Here is an 18,185-nt window from a genome sequence, read left to right as displayed (position 1 = left end):
GGCCTTGGGACACCCGGAGCCGGACCCTTTTTGGTGGATGCTGGTGATTGTAGTCTTCGTGGCGGCGATCCGGTTCCGTGGCTCAGGGCGGTCAAACCAGTGGCGGAACTATTTATGTGGTTTTGATGTTTAAATGTCCGACTACGCCACCCGTGGATTGCGGTCAGAGTGAACCGCCGCTACAGGGCAGACCGCTAAGGCTGGTGTTGTGGGTGCAGCAGAGCGTAGCATAACTCCCCACGGGAGGAGTATAGCCTCAGGGCAGTGTATGCGGAGGATGGGGGTGATGGTGCAGGGCAGCAGCAGTAACGACACGGAGTCAGTGATGCAGTTCAGGGCCTTTACTCACAGTTCTTATTATCCAGACCACGTCTGCAGGTAACGGCTGCCCACGTCGTACTGTGCTCACCAGGTGAGGGGCTCAGACAACTCCCAGATAACTTTGGAGCGCTTCACAGGACCCCCTTTGTGTGTCCTTTGTCTGGCCTTTCTTACCAACACTTCTGTCCGGCTGCCTCGGGCCTCCTCTTGGTAAACTTGGCGCCAGTTTCCCTGACCCTATGTGGTGCCTTCCTAGCGGGTGGAGCAAGGGGCTGCGCCACATAAAATGTCAGAGCCTCCGGCTTCTAGCTGAGGGTCGTTTCCTGCCTCCACTAGTTCGGGGACCGGTCTCCCCCTTTGGCCTGACCCCTCCACGCAGGTGGATTCAGGCGTGCGGTGGCGACTCGCCCGTCCGCACCCCTGGGATCCCTTCATTCCTCGTTCCTGGAGCCTTCTCCGCTCCTCTTCCTTCCTTCTCCCTCTTGCAGGCCTGGGCCTCTGTTACTAGGCCCGCCTCCGGAGCAGAGCTCATGCAGAGCCCCTGCTCCCTGCCACTTCTGCTCAGACTTCTCTGCACTGAACTAAGATGGTGCCCACCTTTTATACTCCCTTCTCAATGCACCCAGGAACTGCTTCCTCCCTGCTCCTGCACTGCAGGGTTCCCCTTCCTCAGTGTTCCCTCCCCCCACTCCAGCCAGGGACAGGGACTGTCGTGCCCATCTCAGGGGCATATTGGTCGCCCTGCCCCACGGCAATGTGGTGTAATGCATGCAGGTGTCGGGTCCTGATCCACACTCCATCCTTATCTGAGAGTGAGATATCACACCTCTGGGTGAGGTGCAATATGTCTGTAGCAACCGAGCCCTCGATGCTACAGTTCCATTTATCTTCAGCCTAGGTGACGTATTGTGATACAGGGCCGTGATTTTGGCTATAAAAGGGTCCCCTAGACTCCTACCCCAAGCTTTTTAAGAGAATCATATATGGCGTGCCAGGAGACTCTATGGAATGCTTTCTCAGCATCCAACGAGAGTATCTACTTACAAATTTTTAACTGCATCTAGCCCAGGAAATACTTTGTGCCTAGTAGCAGTGTCTGCTAGTCAGCGGATTATCCCGGCTGTTAAGCAAGCTACACCACCTGTAGTTTGGACACTTAATTTTTTCAAAGGAAATGCTTCGGGACCACGGGATACTCAGTGAAGAGCATCAGGAGGCACCCCAAGGCATAGGGGCTGGGACTGGCACTAGGATGCCTTGCGGTGGACAGCCGAGCTCGATCCTTATAAAAGCTTTTTAACTGCAGCAGCTTTAGTGGACGCTACTGGAGCTGGAATTACGCGGCTGCTGGCATGAGACTTGCCCTCCAATAGATCCTTGTAAATGGATTTAAAGTGTATTCATTCAAATTAGAGGGACAATTTAAATTAAAAAGCTTAGAGCTGCCTCCACCACAGGGGGGCTCTCTCGACCCACCAGCGGACAGGCACCAGTATTGGGAGAGGGGGGCTGGCCGTCAGGGTTCACCGCGGCTCTGGCACAAACCCGGCGACACGGAGGTGGCACGGGCAGGAGCGGACTGGCCGTCTCGGCTTCTCACTTTTTGGATTTTAGAAGGGCATGACATGCCTATATCTGTGTCTCCCCCTCCTTTTACTCCTCCACCTCTTTTCTTTTCGCATGACTATATGTACTTGTCACTTTTCCATGTGTTAGTTGTGTCTTCTGAGCAGTTTGTCAGCTTTTGGACACCTTTGAAGGTGTTTTCTATGTGTTTCTATGTGTTTTTGTTTGCCTGCCATTGGTTTTAACGGTGTTCGAAGGTGTTCGACGAACAGTTCGAAGAACAGTTCGGCGAACACACGGGTGTTCGACGAACCGAACCGAACTCGAACACTACGGGGGTGGCTCAACACTAGTGGGGACATCCAGGTCCAGCAGCAGAATCCAACCGGCAGGGGATTCCAGGTCCTCTGGCCATAGAAGCCCGGAGGCACGGTCACAAGCAAGGGACCAGCACCGCCATCGTGGAGCGGAGGCTAACAGAAGGCCCCAAGTCACCGGCCATACGGGTGAGCACCACACGGTACACTCAGGGACGTGGGCTACTTCTACCCGCATACAGCAAGGTAGCCAGGAAGAGTGCAGATAGACGGGGAGGCCTACAACTCCACCTGGCCAGGGGAGATCCTGCTTGCTCACAGACTGACCAGGCCTCTACTGCTAACCAGTACTCCCGGGAGGGTCTGCTTTATAACACCAGTAAAGACCCTAAACTGCACTGCACAGATTCTGAGTTGTTCCTGCTGCGCTCGTGCACCATCACAGCCATCATCCACACCAACTGCCCTGAGGCTATACTTCTCCCGTGGGGAGTCATCCCATTCTTAGCTGCACACACACCGGCCTCAGCGGTCTGCCTTGTAGCGGCGGTCCCCACTGACCGCAATCCACGGGTGGCGTAGTCGGACCATTATCATACTAATAAGACTGCTACTGATTTGACCACCCTGGGCACGGACCGGGTCATCGCCACGGAGACTACAACTCCCAGCGATCCGGCTCCGGGTATTCCCCGCACACACGTGCACGCACAACACAGGCCCAGGGGGCGAGTCACAGTACATATATAAAGTTTACAAAACTCTGTAGAAATGCATTTTTTTTCCCCAAAAAAATACCAAGAAGAAACATTTCAGAACTTTTTCTACGTTTATTGTGACCTATAATTCAATTGAAAAACAAACTAATTTGTTCGGGTGGAAAAAAATGAACAGGTGAATGTGATTGCATAAATTAATATTTTCTTGAAGTACTCTTTGAATTTATATAGCATTCAGTCTTTTGGGTAGGAGTCTATCAGCATGTCGCAAATCTAGAATTGCCAATTTTTCCCTGCTCTTCCTTGCAATAGCACTCCAAATCTGTCAGATTGCGAGGGCATCTCCTGGGTACAGCTTTCTTCAGGTCAATACACAGATTTTCAATTCGATTCAGGTCTGGGCTTTTGTTGGGCCATTCCAAAACTCTGATCTTCTTTTTGCAAAGTCATTACTTTTTCATTTGGACGTATACTTAGGGGTTTTGTCATGCTGGAAGATGAAATTCCTCTTTATTTTCAGCTTTTTAGCAGAGGTCTGAAGGCTTTGTTGAAAAATTGACTGCTATTTGGACCTGATCATAATTTCCTTCAGGTTGACTAAAGCCTCATTTACACCTATTGAAAAACTGTCTCAAAGCTTAATGCTACCTCCACCATGCTTCACTGTGGGTATAGTTTTCTTTTGGTGATGACCAGCGTTGACTTTGCATGAAACATACCTTTTGGAATTATGACCAAGAAGATCACATTTAGTCTGACTGGACCATGACATGTTTTCCCACATGCTTTTGGCAGATTTGATGTAGGTTTTGGCAGAGTTTGGATGTTCTTCTGTTTAAGAAAAGGATAAATTGTTGCTACATTTGGTATTCAACCAGTAGTTGACAGAAAATCCTGCAGCTACTTTTCTGTTGCTGTACGCCTCTTGGCAACCTCCAAGACCAATTTTCTTGTCTTTTCAACAGTTTTGAGGGATGTCCATTTCTAGGTAATGTCACTGTTGTGCCAAATTTAAGCCACTTCTTGATGTCCATCTTCACAATGTTCCATGTATAAAGTATCTAATGCAAGGACTTTTTTTTGTACCCTTCTCATCACTGATAACTTTCAAAAATGAGATCCCTTTGGTGTGTTATAAGCTATATATGAACCATGGCGTTTACTGTGAAATGCAGCTAAAAAAAGGTCAGGAAAATCCTAATTAAAGCAGCTAAACCTTATATGGGGTTAATTAGAAACACTATAAATGATGGCAGCTGTGTAATAACTACTATTTAACATGAGCTTAAATGTGATTGGCTAATTCTGAACACAACCGAATTCCCAATTATAAGAGGGTATCCACTGTCCACACTTACGTAACCATATTATTTTAGCTTTTTAATTTTATATTATGCCTCAAAATTATTTTGGTTCGTTTCTCAATGGATTTGTACAAATTATGGGTTTTAAATGTATGTATGATATATTATATATATTTTAAAACACAACTCACCATTCAGCATAAGTAACATGCCAATTTTTGACACAAGAATACCTGTATTTTTTTCTTTTACATTATTTTAAACACGTAATAAATTTGCAAAAATAAATGTAAATGTTTTTAAGCCTACAAGTAAACTTGATTGCATGGGTAATACAATATACCATATAGAACTTATATAGTACAGAGCATTACCTAGTCTATCCATGTTATAGTGACAAGCACCCTAATAGACCAAGCTTCCTGCATGGTTTATTAGGCTTTGATCTATGGCAGACCTATAGGCCATTGCTATGTCTTTAGTTGCCAAAGCAACTATTGGCACCTCATGATTGTGCTGCAGGGAGCTGATGAAGTGACAGAAGGAGCAATCTTTCTCTGTCACACTCCTTACATACACCGGTCACTATTGATCGCGGAATATAAACTGTTGCAAACGCTGTCAGCGCTCAGTTCACTCTGCTATATCTTTGCTAGCTGAAGAAATTAAAGGAGTATTCCCATCTCCAAGATCCTATCCCAATATGTAGTAGGTGTAATAATAATAATATTAGCAAATACCTCCAATTAGAAATGTAGTATACTTTTTCTGATTAGCTATGTCTCTTTCCTCACGCGCAGAGAATTGCAGGACCTTAGGTATCCATGGTTACGACCACTACCAACTAGCTGTCACTTTATCAGTGGTCGCAACCATGGATACCTAAGATGCTGCAATGCCCTGAAATTAGAAAAGAGACATAGAGAATCAAAAAAACAACTATACTAGATTTCTAATTGGAGGTATTTGCTAATATTATTATTATTACACCTCCTACATATTAGGATAGGATTTTGGAGATGGGAATACCCCTTTAAATGCTGTTAAGCAGCAATAGCTCACTGGATGGATGACATCCGTATGCCGTATGAGCTTAACATTGCAATGGATAGCAGGAGCTTAGCAATTTTTTTTTTATGTACATGAAAATCACTGATGGTTAAAACTGACACTGACCAAACAGTGATGATGCTTGGATCCAAAACACAAATGAAGATAGGACTGTTATTTGCATACACGAAAAATTAGGGACAACTGAATGAGGTCTTAGGTTGGGTATATTTAAATGGGGAGATGCTTACCATTACTACACTGCAAAAAATGTGGAACAGAATGCCATATGAATAAATTGTTATAGACAAGAAAGAGTAATAGAAATGTTGTCAATATTCTAATTAATTAATAAGAGCCAGCAGATACTTCCTAAAGGATCAATAGACAGTTACATAAACATTAGGCCAATGATAAGGTCACATCCTTATTACAAACTAAACTCCAATTATTCAATCCCAAATACATTCTTACCATGCATGCAGAATAATTTGAAGGTTCTAATTTTCTCATTATTGGAGCTCCAATTATATAGAATTTTCCTTGCACTGGTCCAGCCTGCAGATTTACCACACAAATAATTACTATACAGTTAATAAAAAGTGCCTATTTTATTTAATCTAAACAGATCCAATAATTCTGTAGTAACCTACACACACATATCTTCATATATGGTGAGGCTTCTTTTAATGACAAAAAGTTCCAGTTTCTCTGATTGCATTCACAAAGCCATTGTGCTTTGTCCATCATTTTTTTTCTTTTATAAGTGAACAGCACAAAAATATATATTACAGGACCATTCAAATGTCTGTTTTCTTTTTGTGGGCAAAATGGTCCAAGTAATAAGAATCAAGGCAAGTCCTTTTCTGGTCTGTTTTGTAAGTAAGTCGACCATTTAAGTGAATGAGTCTAAAAAAATGTCTAGGGCACAATGTACAATTGGCAGACACAAAACAGATTTACAGTATATATGTGTGAATAAAACCCTAACCCTTTCACTGGTAGGGGTTTTCATGACAAATGTTAGCCAGGACAATTTTCTTCTGACGTATACAAATAAACAAGTAAAACCTAGATTACTAATTAATAAGTTGATATTAATCTCCAATAACTAGATATTTTCTATTGTCAAAATGCCACTCAGCACTTTATGCATGCAGGCACCTTCATACAATATTAGCAAAACATGTGATACAAACAGAAAATTAGACATAGCACAACCTTTAAAATAAAAGTTTAACATGTGCAAAGTCCATACCTACCACTAAGGCCAGGGCCTCTTTTGCCACAAATGAGACAAGAAGAGCCTCTCGCCTCAGGCGGCGGTCCGAACAGCCTTTCAAAGGGTGTTTTTTTTGCTGATACCCACCCAGGAGTGGGATTTGTCTGGTTCTCAGAAGCGGTTGTTAAACCGACAAAAGGCTTGGAGAAGAGGTATATCGCCAGCTATCTGCACTCAGCTGTACTTCAAGGGTCAAGGCAACATGCAGCAAGGTATCATGAAGTCACATTGTCAGGCTGCTGAGGTCACTGCTGCTCTATAGTGGCAGCGAGTCAGAGGGAAGGTATTCACTCCATAGTGGAGCCGAAGATACAAAGGAATTTTATTTTAAATGGAGGGGATTTGCATTAGGGCAAAGCATTTGAGAGGGCACAGTATAATGAGGGGCAGCGAGTGGGGGGGGCAGTGTGAAGGGGACATTGTGAAAAGAGAACACAGTGTAGAGAGTGGCAATGTGTAGGAGGACAGAGTGGAATTAGATGCAGCATGAGGTGTACAGTGTGGGGGACATCATGAACAGGAGGTACAGCAAACATGGGTTGAGTAAAGTATGGGGCTATAGCAAGGAGAGGTGGCAGCGTGAAGGAATACAGTGTGGGGGCAAATTGTGAAGAGGGGACAGCATGAGGGGAAATGTGAAGAGACAGTATAGAAAGGAGGCCTTATGGTGGGGACTCTGAAAATGGGGACAGTGTTGGGGGAAACAGTGGACAGAGGACAAGATGATGTTGGGATGGTGTAGAAGCCATGGTTTATTAGGGAAGACAGTGTAGTGGTTTTAGTTCATAATAGCGAACTGGGTGGAGCCAATGTACCATAAGTGTGGAAGTCATATTTTGTTGAGACAGTAAGAGGCAATTATTTATTCAGATACAGAGCATAGGCAGATAGTTTTATACAGTTAATTTTGAAAGGCACCATGTTAGGATTGGCTGCTGAAAGCTGAAGAAGAGTGAAGTCTGCAGAGATGAGCTATGGATATGAAACATTATCGTGGCATCTGGACCATATGAAAAAGAAAGGGAACAGAATTACTGCAATCAGAAAAAAATCACCTGTAAGGTACCTAGATGTAGTGATTTTTGAGACTGCCTGCATGTAATCAGTACTATGGTCACTGTATTGTCAGCAGTCTGATGGTGGCTGGTAACAACATCTTCAAGCATCTCCTGACCACTGTTACGAACATATTGGGAGTTGTAGATTCATGCAAAACAAGTTAATATGGTGGGAGTTGACCTGACATTGCAGTTGATCACAGTATTAAGCATTGTGCTCTTTTCATGCACTGATGGTGGTTCTAGTGATGTAGTCATGTACTTTTGGTGACTCTAGTGATGTATTGTCAAGCCAGGTGTGGGAAAGACTCAGTGCAACACAAGGGGAAGGGGGAAAGGGGGCTCAGACTCTAGGGAACAGGGGAAGTTGAGACCTCCTAGGCTGAACTGATATCACCCTGTCTACTCTAAATGTCCCTATATTGGTTCCTCACCAATCGCGCACAGGAACCTAAACCCTGTATTACCCTAGCACTGAGCCCTGGATAAGGGATGGGGGGGGGGGTGAGCACTATTTGATACCCACTGACCACTACAGACAACAAAGGGGGGGGGGACAAACAAGTGAAAGTAGCTTAGCTTTAGTCGACTTCAGAGAGATTGCACACACGTCCTCTCAGTATCAGTGAGGAAGTAAGAACTGCACTTGCTCCAAGTCTTCACAAGGGGTCATGTGAATATCACCGGCACCTCCTTCTAGCAACAGCCAGTATTTAAACACCCAGCCTGGGTATCAATTAGCCGGAGGGTGGTAGATGCTGGTTCCTAGAGTGAGACAGCTAAGAAGGTGTCTGTAATGCCAAATGAAGAAATCTTCTGCAGGGCGCCTGTCTGTCACTTCTAACACACCCGTGTTAGTACCCCCCTCTATGAGTGGCCTCTGGACACTCAGGACCAGGTTTGTCAGGATAAGAGGTGTGTAATGAGCGAACCAACCTGGAAGCATTCACCTCTGATGCAGAAACCCACATCCTCTCCTCTGGAACATAACCCTTCCAGTGCACCAAGTATTGTAGAGAATCTACAATCCTCAAAATCTGAAACTCAGGATTACCATCAACCATTACTGGGGGCGGTAGTAGGGGTGAGGGCTCAAGAGGTTTCACATATTTCTTGAGTAAGGACCTGTGGAAAACATTGTGGACCTTAAGGGCTTGAGGAAGCTTAAGACGAAACGCTGTTGGGTTGATGATGGCGGTTATTTTATAGGGACCAATAAACCTAGGTCCCAGCTTCCAAGAAGGGACCTTCAACTTGATATTCCTAATAGACAACCACACAAAGTCATTCAAATTCAGGTCCGGACCTGGCAAGCGTTTTCTGTCAGCCATACATTTATATCTGTCTCCCATGATCTTTAAAATACTCAGGACCCCCCGCCACACCGAGGAGAGCGACAAAGCAAAACTTTCCTCCTCAGGAAATCCCGAAGCTCCTCTCCAGAGGAAAAGGACAGCTGCACCCCCAGTCGAGAACAGAATGCCTTCCAGGACTTGGAAACAAACAGGGTCCCCCGATCGGACACCACATTGGAGGGAACCCCGTGAAGCTTCACAATCTCATTTATGAACACCTGAGCAAGTGTCTTGGCATTTGGATGTGCAGGTAGTGCGATGAAGTGAACCATTTTACTGAATTTATCTATAACCACCAAAACCACCGTTTTGCCTGCAGAAACCGGTAGGTCAGTAATAAAATCCATGGACAAGTGTGTCCATGGCCTACTAGGGATAGGTAGCGGAAGAATAGTACCAGAGAGACGGGTATGCGAAACCTTAGAATGCGCACAAATACTACAGCGGATATGTGTTCAATCGCATCCCGATGAAACCCCGGCCACCAAAAACAAAAACGACGAGAGAGGAGGTCCGCGGTTGCCTTACCACCTGGATGACCAGCAAACACAGAGTTAAGATGTTCCTTAATAACTTTGAGGAGCAGATTAGATGGTACCTTCCTGAAGGGCAGGAGGCAGAGGTGTCTCCCTGAGCCTCCAACACCTCACCCTTCAGTTCAGGATATAATGTCGAAATGACTGCCCCCTTCTGTAGTATCGGGGCAGGGTTTTCATGGTCACCGCCACCAGGGAAGCTCCGGGACAAAGCATCAGCCTTGACATTTTTGACCTTTGGACGAAAAGTGACAACAAAATTGAACCTAGTAAAAAACAGGGACCATCTGGCCTGCCTAGGGTTGAGACGTTTAGCTGATTGGAAATATGCAGGTTCTTATGGTCAGTAAAAACAGTATTAGGATGGACAGCCCCCTCCAACTAATGTCACCATTCTTCGAATGCCAATTTGATCGCCAAAAGTGCCCTATTACCGACATCATAATTTCTCTCAGTCGAAGACAATTTTTTAGAAAAGGAGGCGCATGGACGCCATTTACCAGGGGATGAACCCCTTTAGACAACACAGCCCCAACCCCCACATCCGACGCATCAACTTCCACAATAAAGGGCGGGAAACATCGGGTTAACTGAGTATACGTACAGTGGCAAAATAAGTTTTTAAGGAAGAAAAAGCCTGGAGGGAGGCATCCGATAATTTGGGAAAATCAGACCCCTTTTTAGTAATGTCAGTAAGGGGTTTCACAATCACTGAGTAATTTTGGATGAATTTCCGGTAAAAATTAGTAAAGCCCAGAAAATGTTGTAGAGCCTTCAGGTTCTTGGGATGTCCCCATCAAGGACTGCACTAATCTTCTCCGGATCCATCCGAAAACCCGAAGATGACAACAAGTACCCCAAAAACTGCACCTCCTGAACGGCGAAAACACATTTTTCCAGTTTGGCATAGATTTTGCTATCCCTTATTATCTGGAGCACCTGTTTAACATGCCCCTGATGTGTCTCAAAATCAGGCGAGTAAACCAAAATATCGTCCAGATAGACCACCACAAACCTTCCCACCAAATGATGGAAAATATCACTTATGAAATGCTGGAATACCACAGGTGCATTAGTCAAACCGAAAGGCATAACCAGACTTTTGAAATGCCCTTCAGGGGTATTGAACGCTGTTTTCCATTCGTCCCCTTCTCTGATTCTAACCAGATTGTAGGCTCCCCTTAAATCCAACTTGGAGAATACCTTAGCTCCTACAACCTGGCTGAACAAATCAGGAATCAGAGGGCATAGATCATGGATGGTAATTTGATTTAATTCCAGGAAATCTAAACAGGGACGTAGGCCGCCATCTTTTTTTTTCATAAAGAAGAACCCTGCCACCACAGGCGAAGATAAGGGCCTAATGTGTCCCTTCTCCAGACTTTCCACAATTAAATCCTTCATGGCTTGTCTCTCAGGGCCAGAAAGATTATACAGTCTGGACTTCGGTAGTTTAGCTCCGGGGGTCAGATTAATAGGACAGTCATATGCACGATGAGGAGGCAATTCCTGACACCCCCTCTCAGAAAAAACGTTTTCAAAACCAGACAGAAAAGCAGGTAATATTTCCGTAGAGACAGTAGCAAGGGAAATATATAAACAATTCTCATGGCAGTAATCTCAACATTCAATGATCTTCATGGCTTGCCAATCCACCAATGGATTGTTTCACCAGCCAGGGAAGACCCAAAACAATTGGGGTGCGAAGACTGTCCAGAACATAGCAAGGGATTATTTTACAATGAACTGACCCCACCCTCAGTTTTACATTATGTACAATCTGAGTAAATGCTTTCTGTGCAAGTGGCGCCGAGTCGATGGCAAAGATGGAAATAGGTTTAGCTAAAGTACAGCAAGCAATACCATGAGTTTTCCCAAACTCAGCATCAACCATGCTGACTCTGGCTCCACTGTCAACAAACACAGAAATGTTCTCGGTTTTGCTGTCTAGCACCACCTCTGCTGTCAGGAAAAAACGGGAACTGCAGGTCGGCAACAAATGCACCGCTTGCTTAACCAACTCCAGACCACCAAGAGTTAATCAAGTCTCCTTTTGTTTAGGAATTGAAGGACAGGTCCCAATAAAATGTCCCTTTTTCCCACAAGAAAAACATAAGCCTTTTTTCTTGCAAATCTCCGGGTAAATGTATGATGTAAAGGCACCCCCTAACTGCATGGGTTCCTCCACCTCCCCGAGTACTGGTTCACCGTCACACCGCTTACCCGGCAGAGATACATAACACCGACAAGAAGGACCGGGAAAGGTGGTCTCACCTGTCTATCCCGAAGGTGTCTATCCCGAAGGTGTCTATCAAGACATATGGCCAAAGACATGGCAGCCTCCAAGGACTGAGGGGTTTCATATACTGCCAAGGCATATTTCAACCTTTCAGTAAGACGCTCACAAAATTCACTTCTAAGGGCTGAGTCATTCCATTTAGAATTCGTTGCCCATCTACGGAATTCAGAATTGCATGTCTCCACTGACCGATTCCCCTGCTGAAGGAGACGTAGTCTAGACTCAGCCAAGGCGACTCGGTCAAGGTCGTCTTAGATGAAGGCCAGAGCTCCGAAAAATCCCTCTACAGCCTGGAAACAAACCTAATCCTGTGGTAAAGAAAATGCCCATGATTGAGGATTTCCATGCAGTAGAGAGATAACAAATTCCAACCCGTTGCACCTAATTTCCGGAGGAGTAAAGGCGAAGTTTAAAATACAGTTTGCAGGCCTCCTTGAATCCAAAAAACTTGTCCCTACCTCCTGAAAACCTGTCCGGGAGGGCAACCTTGGGTTCAAGCTGGATAGGCCTACCTGCAGAGACCTCCCCCCCACACACACATTAGTGACCTGCAGCCACTGATGCTGTTGCTGAACCTCACAGCAGAGGTCATTCACCTCCAGAGACAGACTGCGCAGCCGCTCTGCGAGCTCTGCAACTGAAACCATACCAAGGGGGAAAAAAAAACACGCCCGAAAAAAAAACACACAATTAAACCCAAGTATCAGTTTTTGTTTTTTTCTAAATGTGCACAGCTGGTGATAATGTCACGCCAAGTGTGGGAAAGACACAGTGCAACACAAAGGGAAGGGGGAAAGGGGGCCCAGACTCTAGGGAACAGGGAAAGTGGAGACCTCCTAGGCTGAACTGATATCACCCTGTCTCCCCTAAATGTCCCTATATTGGTTCCTCACCAATCACACACAGGAACCTAAACCCTGTATTACCCTAGCACTAAGCCCTGGATAGGGACAGGAAGGGGGTGAGCACTAGTCGATACCCACTGACCACTAAAGACAACAAGGGGGGACAAACAAGGAAAAGTAGCTTAGACTCCAGAGAGATTGCACACACGTCCTCTCAGTATCAGAGAGAAAGTAAAAACTGCACTTGCTTCAAGCCTTCACAAGGGGCCATGTGAATATCACCGGCACCTCCTTCTAGCAACAGCCAGTATTTAAACACCCAGCCTGGGTGTCAATTAGCCAGAAGGAGGTAGCAGCTGGGTCCTAGAGTGAGACAGCTAAGAAGGTGTCCGTAATGACAAACGAACAGATCTTCTGCAACCAACTGCAGGGCAACTGTCTGTCACTTCTAACATACCCTTGACATGTATTCATTCACCAATGGCGGTTCTGGTGATTAATGCATGAGCTGACTGTTGTTCTAATGATATATTCTTGTACTGTTATTGCTTCAGACTGTGTACAAATGTAAACATCCATCTCAAGAACAATTGTCTGTAATCCAGCTCCAAAGGGGATGTGTACAGATGGATCTTCCAAGAAGCCAGAGGAACAGAAGGACTCAGGGCTAATCAGGGCCAGATGCATGAGAACCGCTGAGGAAGAGCCAGACCACAACCAATGTATGTCCCAACGTGCAATACTCTGCATATTCATTGAACCCCATTCAAAACTGTGTGTCTGTTTTATGCTGTTATGTCCTCTTCCTATTCAATTCCCAGCTGTGTTGGTAGCAAACTTCTTATCTCCTGTCTGTTAATTTATCCCATTTGTTAAATTCTTACCTGTCTCCGTGTCTCCTCCCTTCTATTCACACCTGGCTTCTTTCCTGTCTAATTAGTTAAGAGGTATAAATCTAGAGGGCCTGGTCTCTGACCATGGTCTCTGAGCAGTTATCCTAAGTGCAGTTTCCGAAGTGGTTAACGGAAATATTGTGGAAATGTCTCAGAAGTGACCACAAGGGATTATTTACTAAGGTGCTTGCTTTGCTTGTTTTCAGTTTTATTTCACTTGATTTGTGGTTTGTCTGTCCAGTGTGGATGCTTGTATGTCTTGCATAGTAATGCCTGCTGCCGCGTTGCGGTCTCTTACTACTTGCTTGTTCAAGAAGGCAAACTGGTCCTACATCCCAGCACACATTTCCAATATATCCAGATCTGACTTAAAGAAAGCACGTGTGTTGGGGCACTTGTGAAATTGATTCTATGTCCAAAATATTCAAAGTGTCTCGCCAGATAAACATGGAAAGTGGACAGAGCAGGAGACTGGTCAGCTACACCAGATATTCAAACAAACATGCTCCTTGTTCAGTTGCACTACAACATCTAATTTCCATATATCTTTGCATCATATATTTTCTAACTACTATTTCCTTTCATCTCTACCACCCTTTGACATATTCTACAAAGTCTCTCTACATCAGTCTTTCTCTCCTCCCCTCTCCCATGTTCAACACTGAGGCCTTACTGACTTTTCTCAAACACTTCAAACCATCCACAACCACCATACAACGCACAAAACGCTCACACAAATCATTGAACCACCTGCTCTTTCTCTTCTGCCTCCTCCTCCTAGTTGCTAGTGACATCTCTCCCAACCTTGGGCCTTCACACACTAGTATACATAACGCTCATCCAGCTGTACATAGAAGCCCTGCCAATCTTCTAAACATTTGTTCACCTTTTCCTGTCTATTTTAATTGTGCCCATTGGAACTCATGCTCAGCATGCAATCAACTCCTCTAGATCCAAGATTTATCCTTTCAAATTCCCTTAACCTTCTGGCTACCACTGAAACATGGATCCAGCAGTCTGACACAACCGCCGCAGCTCTTGTATGACGGGCTACAATTTTCACATATCCCCAGACCAGAGAGCAGACAAGGTGGAGGTGTTGGTTTGCTCCTTTCACCACAATGTGCTTTCTAGGTCATCCACCTGGTTCCCTCACTTATGTTTCCTTCCTCCGAAGTCCACACCATTAGACTCTTCTCCCTGCGAGTGGCGATGGTGTATCGCCCTCCAGGCTTCTCCCGTCAGTTTCTGGAACACTTTGCCACCAGGCTTCCACACTTCCTATCCTGTGATATTCCCACTCTCATCATGGGGGATTTTAACATACCCATTGATAAGCCGCTCTCCCCATCTGTCTCTCATCTTCTTTCTCTAACCGCCTCATTTGCCCTCTCACAGCTTACTAACTCTCCTACACATGAAGATGGAAATACTCTGGACCTTGTCTTTTCACAACTCTGCTCACTACGACTTTATTAACTCCCCTCTACCACTCTCTGACCACAACCTTCTTTCCTACTCTGCCAAGAACTGTCTCCTCACCAGGGACACCCCCACTTACCATACACACAGAAATCTACATGCCATCAATATCCAGCACTTCATGAACAATCTACAGTCATCTTTAGCTCCCGTCCTCTCCCTCTCCTGTCCAGACTCAGCATTGTCACACTATAACAACACATTGCAGAGTGTCCTGGATGATGCAGCACCTGTTACACGCAGAATGACCCGGCATAAACGGCAGCCCTGGCACACGCTGCAAACACATTTTCTCCAGGGCTGCTCAAGGTGCGCTGAGCGTCTGCGGAGAAAATCACTTTCAGCAGAAGACTTCATCCACTATAAGTTCATGCTCAAAACATATAACTCTGTTCTCCATCTGGCTAAACAAGTCTACTTTATCACCCTCATCACATCTCTAGCCAACAATCCTAAACGACTCTTTGAAACCTTCCACTCCCTCCTGAGCCCTAAAGTACAGACCCCCATCACCAAACTAAGTGCTGACGATTTGGCCACTTATTTCCTACAAAAAAAATCAATCATATCCGTCAAGATATTTTTGCACAATCCCCTCAGAGTCTGGATCCCCTTCCCTCCTGCACCTCAAGTTCACTTTCCATCTTCGAGACTGTCACAGAAGAAGAAGTGACCAGACTCCTTGCTTCTTCTCGACCTACAACCTGACACATTGATTCTATTCCCCCAAATCTCCTTCAGTCCCTTTTCCCAGCTGACAGTACCAACCTAACTAAAATATTTAACCTCTCTCTTTCCCTCTTCATTCAAACATGCCATCATAACCCCTTTACTTAAAAAGCCATCCTTGGACCAGAACTGCGCTGCTAACTATAGACCGGTCTCTAATCTTCCTTTCATCTCTAAACTCCTGGAATGCTTGGTCCACTCCCGTCTCATCCGTTATTTCTCAGATAACACTCTTCTCAAACCTTTACAGTGCGGCTTCCGCTCTTCACACGCTACTGAAACTGCCCTCACTAAAGTCTCTAATTATCTACTAACAGCTAAATCTAATGGTCACTACTCCCTGCTGTTTCTCCTGGATCTCTCTGCCGCATTTGACACTGTGCATCACCAGCTCCTCCTCACTATACTCTGCTCTATAGGCCTCATGGACATCGTTCTCTCCCGGCTCTCCTCCTATCTCGCTGACTGCTCCTTCATAGTATCTTTTTCCGGCTCTTCTTCTTCTAACCTTCCTCTTACTATCGGGGTTCCTCAAGGCTCGGTCCTAGACCCCCTCCTCTTCTCTTTGTATACTGCCCCTATTGGACAAACCATCAGCAGATTTGGTTTCCAGTATCATCTCTATGCTGATGACACCCAACTATACATCTCTTCTCTTGGCATCATACCTACTGTAATACAAAATACCTGTGCTGGTCTTTCTGCTGTCTCTAACATCATGTCCTCCCTCTATCTGAAACTGAATCTCTCCAAAACTGAACTCCTTGTGTTTCCTCCCTCTACTAACCTACCTATACCTGACTTTGCAATTTCCTTGGGTGGTGCACCATAACTCCCAAGCCTGCTGTCTTGGAGTAATATTTGACACACAACTTTCCTTTATTCCATATATACAATCACTCGCTCATGTCACCTGCACCTTAAATGCATCTCCAGAATCCAAACTTTTCTCACCTTTGAAACTGCAAAAACTCTTACTGTCGCTCTTATTCACTCTCATCTGAACTACTGCAACTCTATTCTAATCGGTCTCCCTCTAAACAAACTCTCTCCTCTCCAATCCATCCTGAATGCAGCAGCCAGGGTCGTATTTCTATCAGGTCGCTTCACCGACACCTCTACCCTGTGCCAGTCATTGCACTGGTTACCCATTCACTAAAGAATACAATACAAACTCATCTCTCTCACCCACAAAGCTCTCCATAGTTCTGCACCGCCCTATATCTCATCCCTCATTTCTGTCTATCACCCTTCCCATGCCCTCCGTTCTGCAAATGATCTAAGACTAACATCCTCCTTAATCCAAACCTTACACCTCAGTCTCCAAGACTTCTCTTGGGCTGCGCCAGTTTTATGGAATGCATTACCCCAAATGATTTGACTAATATCTAGCCCCAATGTTTTTAAACGTTCTTTAAAAACACCCTTTTTAGACAAGCCTATCACCTCAACTCACTAACCTATCTCTTCCCTGTTCTTTCTTAAATATTAATCTTAATCTGCTTTTGCGTATTCATCTGTCTCCACATCCTCTATGCACCCAATAGCACACGGTAACTGCACTTAGACAGATACTGGCTGATGATGATTTTCTACCTATTGTGTCCCTCTATTTCCATATAGATTGTAAACTTGGGAGCAGGGCCCTCACTCCTCCTGTAGCTGTTCAAATGTGATACATTGTATTGTTTTTGTTGTCTATACATGTCCCTAATTAATTGTAAAATGCTGCGGAATATGTTGGTGCTATATAAATATAAATTATTATTATATTATTAAATGCAGAAATTGTCTGATGATGTGCTATATAACTATGATAATACATTATTGTGCCATCTAACATTTATGTTAGGAGCATTTGAAGTGCATCGTCACTGCCATTTTGGCTCTCCTGTGCCATAGGCAGAGCTTCATAGGGGACTGAGATTTGTGCTATATGTGCTGCAATTTTGTATATACTGTAGTATTGCAGTATATATGACACATCACAGTCTACTATGTAGTATTGTAGTATATAGTATATGCGATCAGTCAATCTCAGATTTAAAGTCTCCTGAATGGACTAAAAAAATAAAAAAAGGTCTGTAAAAGATTAAAATAAAAAATTCTAATAATTCCCCCTATTCATCCTCCAAAATAAAGAAAATTGAAAAAATAAACATATCTCATATCGCTACATCCATAAACATGTTACCCATCAAAGTTAATTAGCCTGTATTGTAAAGAGAAAAAAAAATCAAAACACCAGAACTGAATTTTTTGTCACCTTATCTCCCTAAAAAAGTGCAACACAAAGCAAGCATTGTATGTACACTAAATTGGTATTATTAAATACTTCAGGACCGCCCATAGACTATAAACATTTGGGTGGTCCCTGTTCTATTCTATTCTAATGTTTTAAAATGTCACTTCATAATACAGCTGCTGCA

The 18,185-nt window shown here is 44.5% G+C and overlaps 1 protein-coding gene across 1 annotated transcript in view; it reads right to left on the bottom strand.

The window, feature by feature from the left end:
- PKD1L1 (polycystin 1 like 1, transient receptor potential channel interacting) overlaps positions 1-18,185 on the bottom strand; it is an 808,959-nt gene that overhangs the window by 241,046 nt on the left and 549,728 nt on the right. Inside the window, exon 55 of the mRNA XM_073676922.1 lies at positions 5,752-5,835. Coding sequence (XP_073533023.1) covers positions 5,752-5,835 — 84 coding nt within the window. The remainder of the gene's footprint in view (positions 1-5,751; positions 5,836-18,185) is intronic.

This window comes from Phyllobates terribilis, unplaced genomic scaffold (assembly GCF_046119375.1).
Source record: "Phyllobates terribilis strain yellow unplaced genomic scaffold, ASM4611937v1 Scaffold_4__5_contigs__length_816908805, whole genome shotgun sequence".
In the NCBI taxonomy this organism is placed as follows: Eukaryota; Metazoa; Chordata; class Amphibia; order Anura; family Dendrobatidae; genus Phyllobates; species Phyllobates terribilis.
This window is presented reverse-complemented; position numbering and strand designations above follow the sequence as displayed.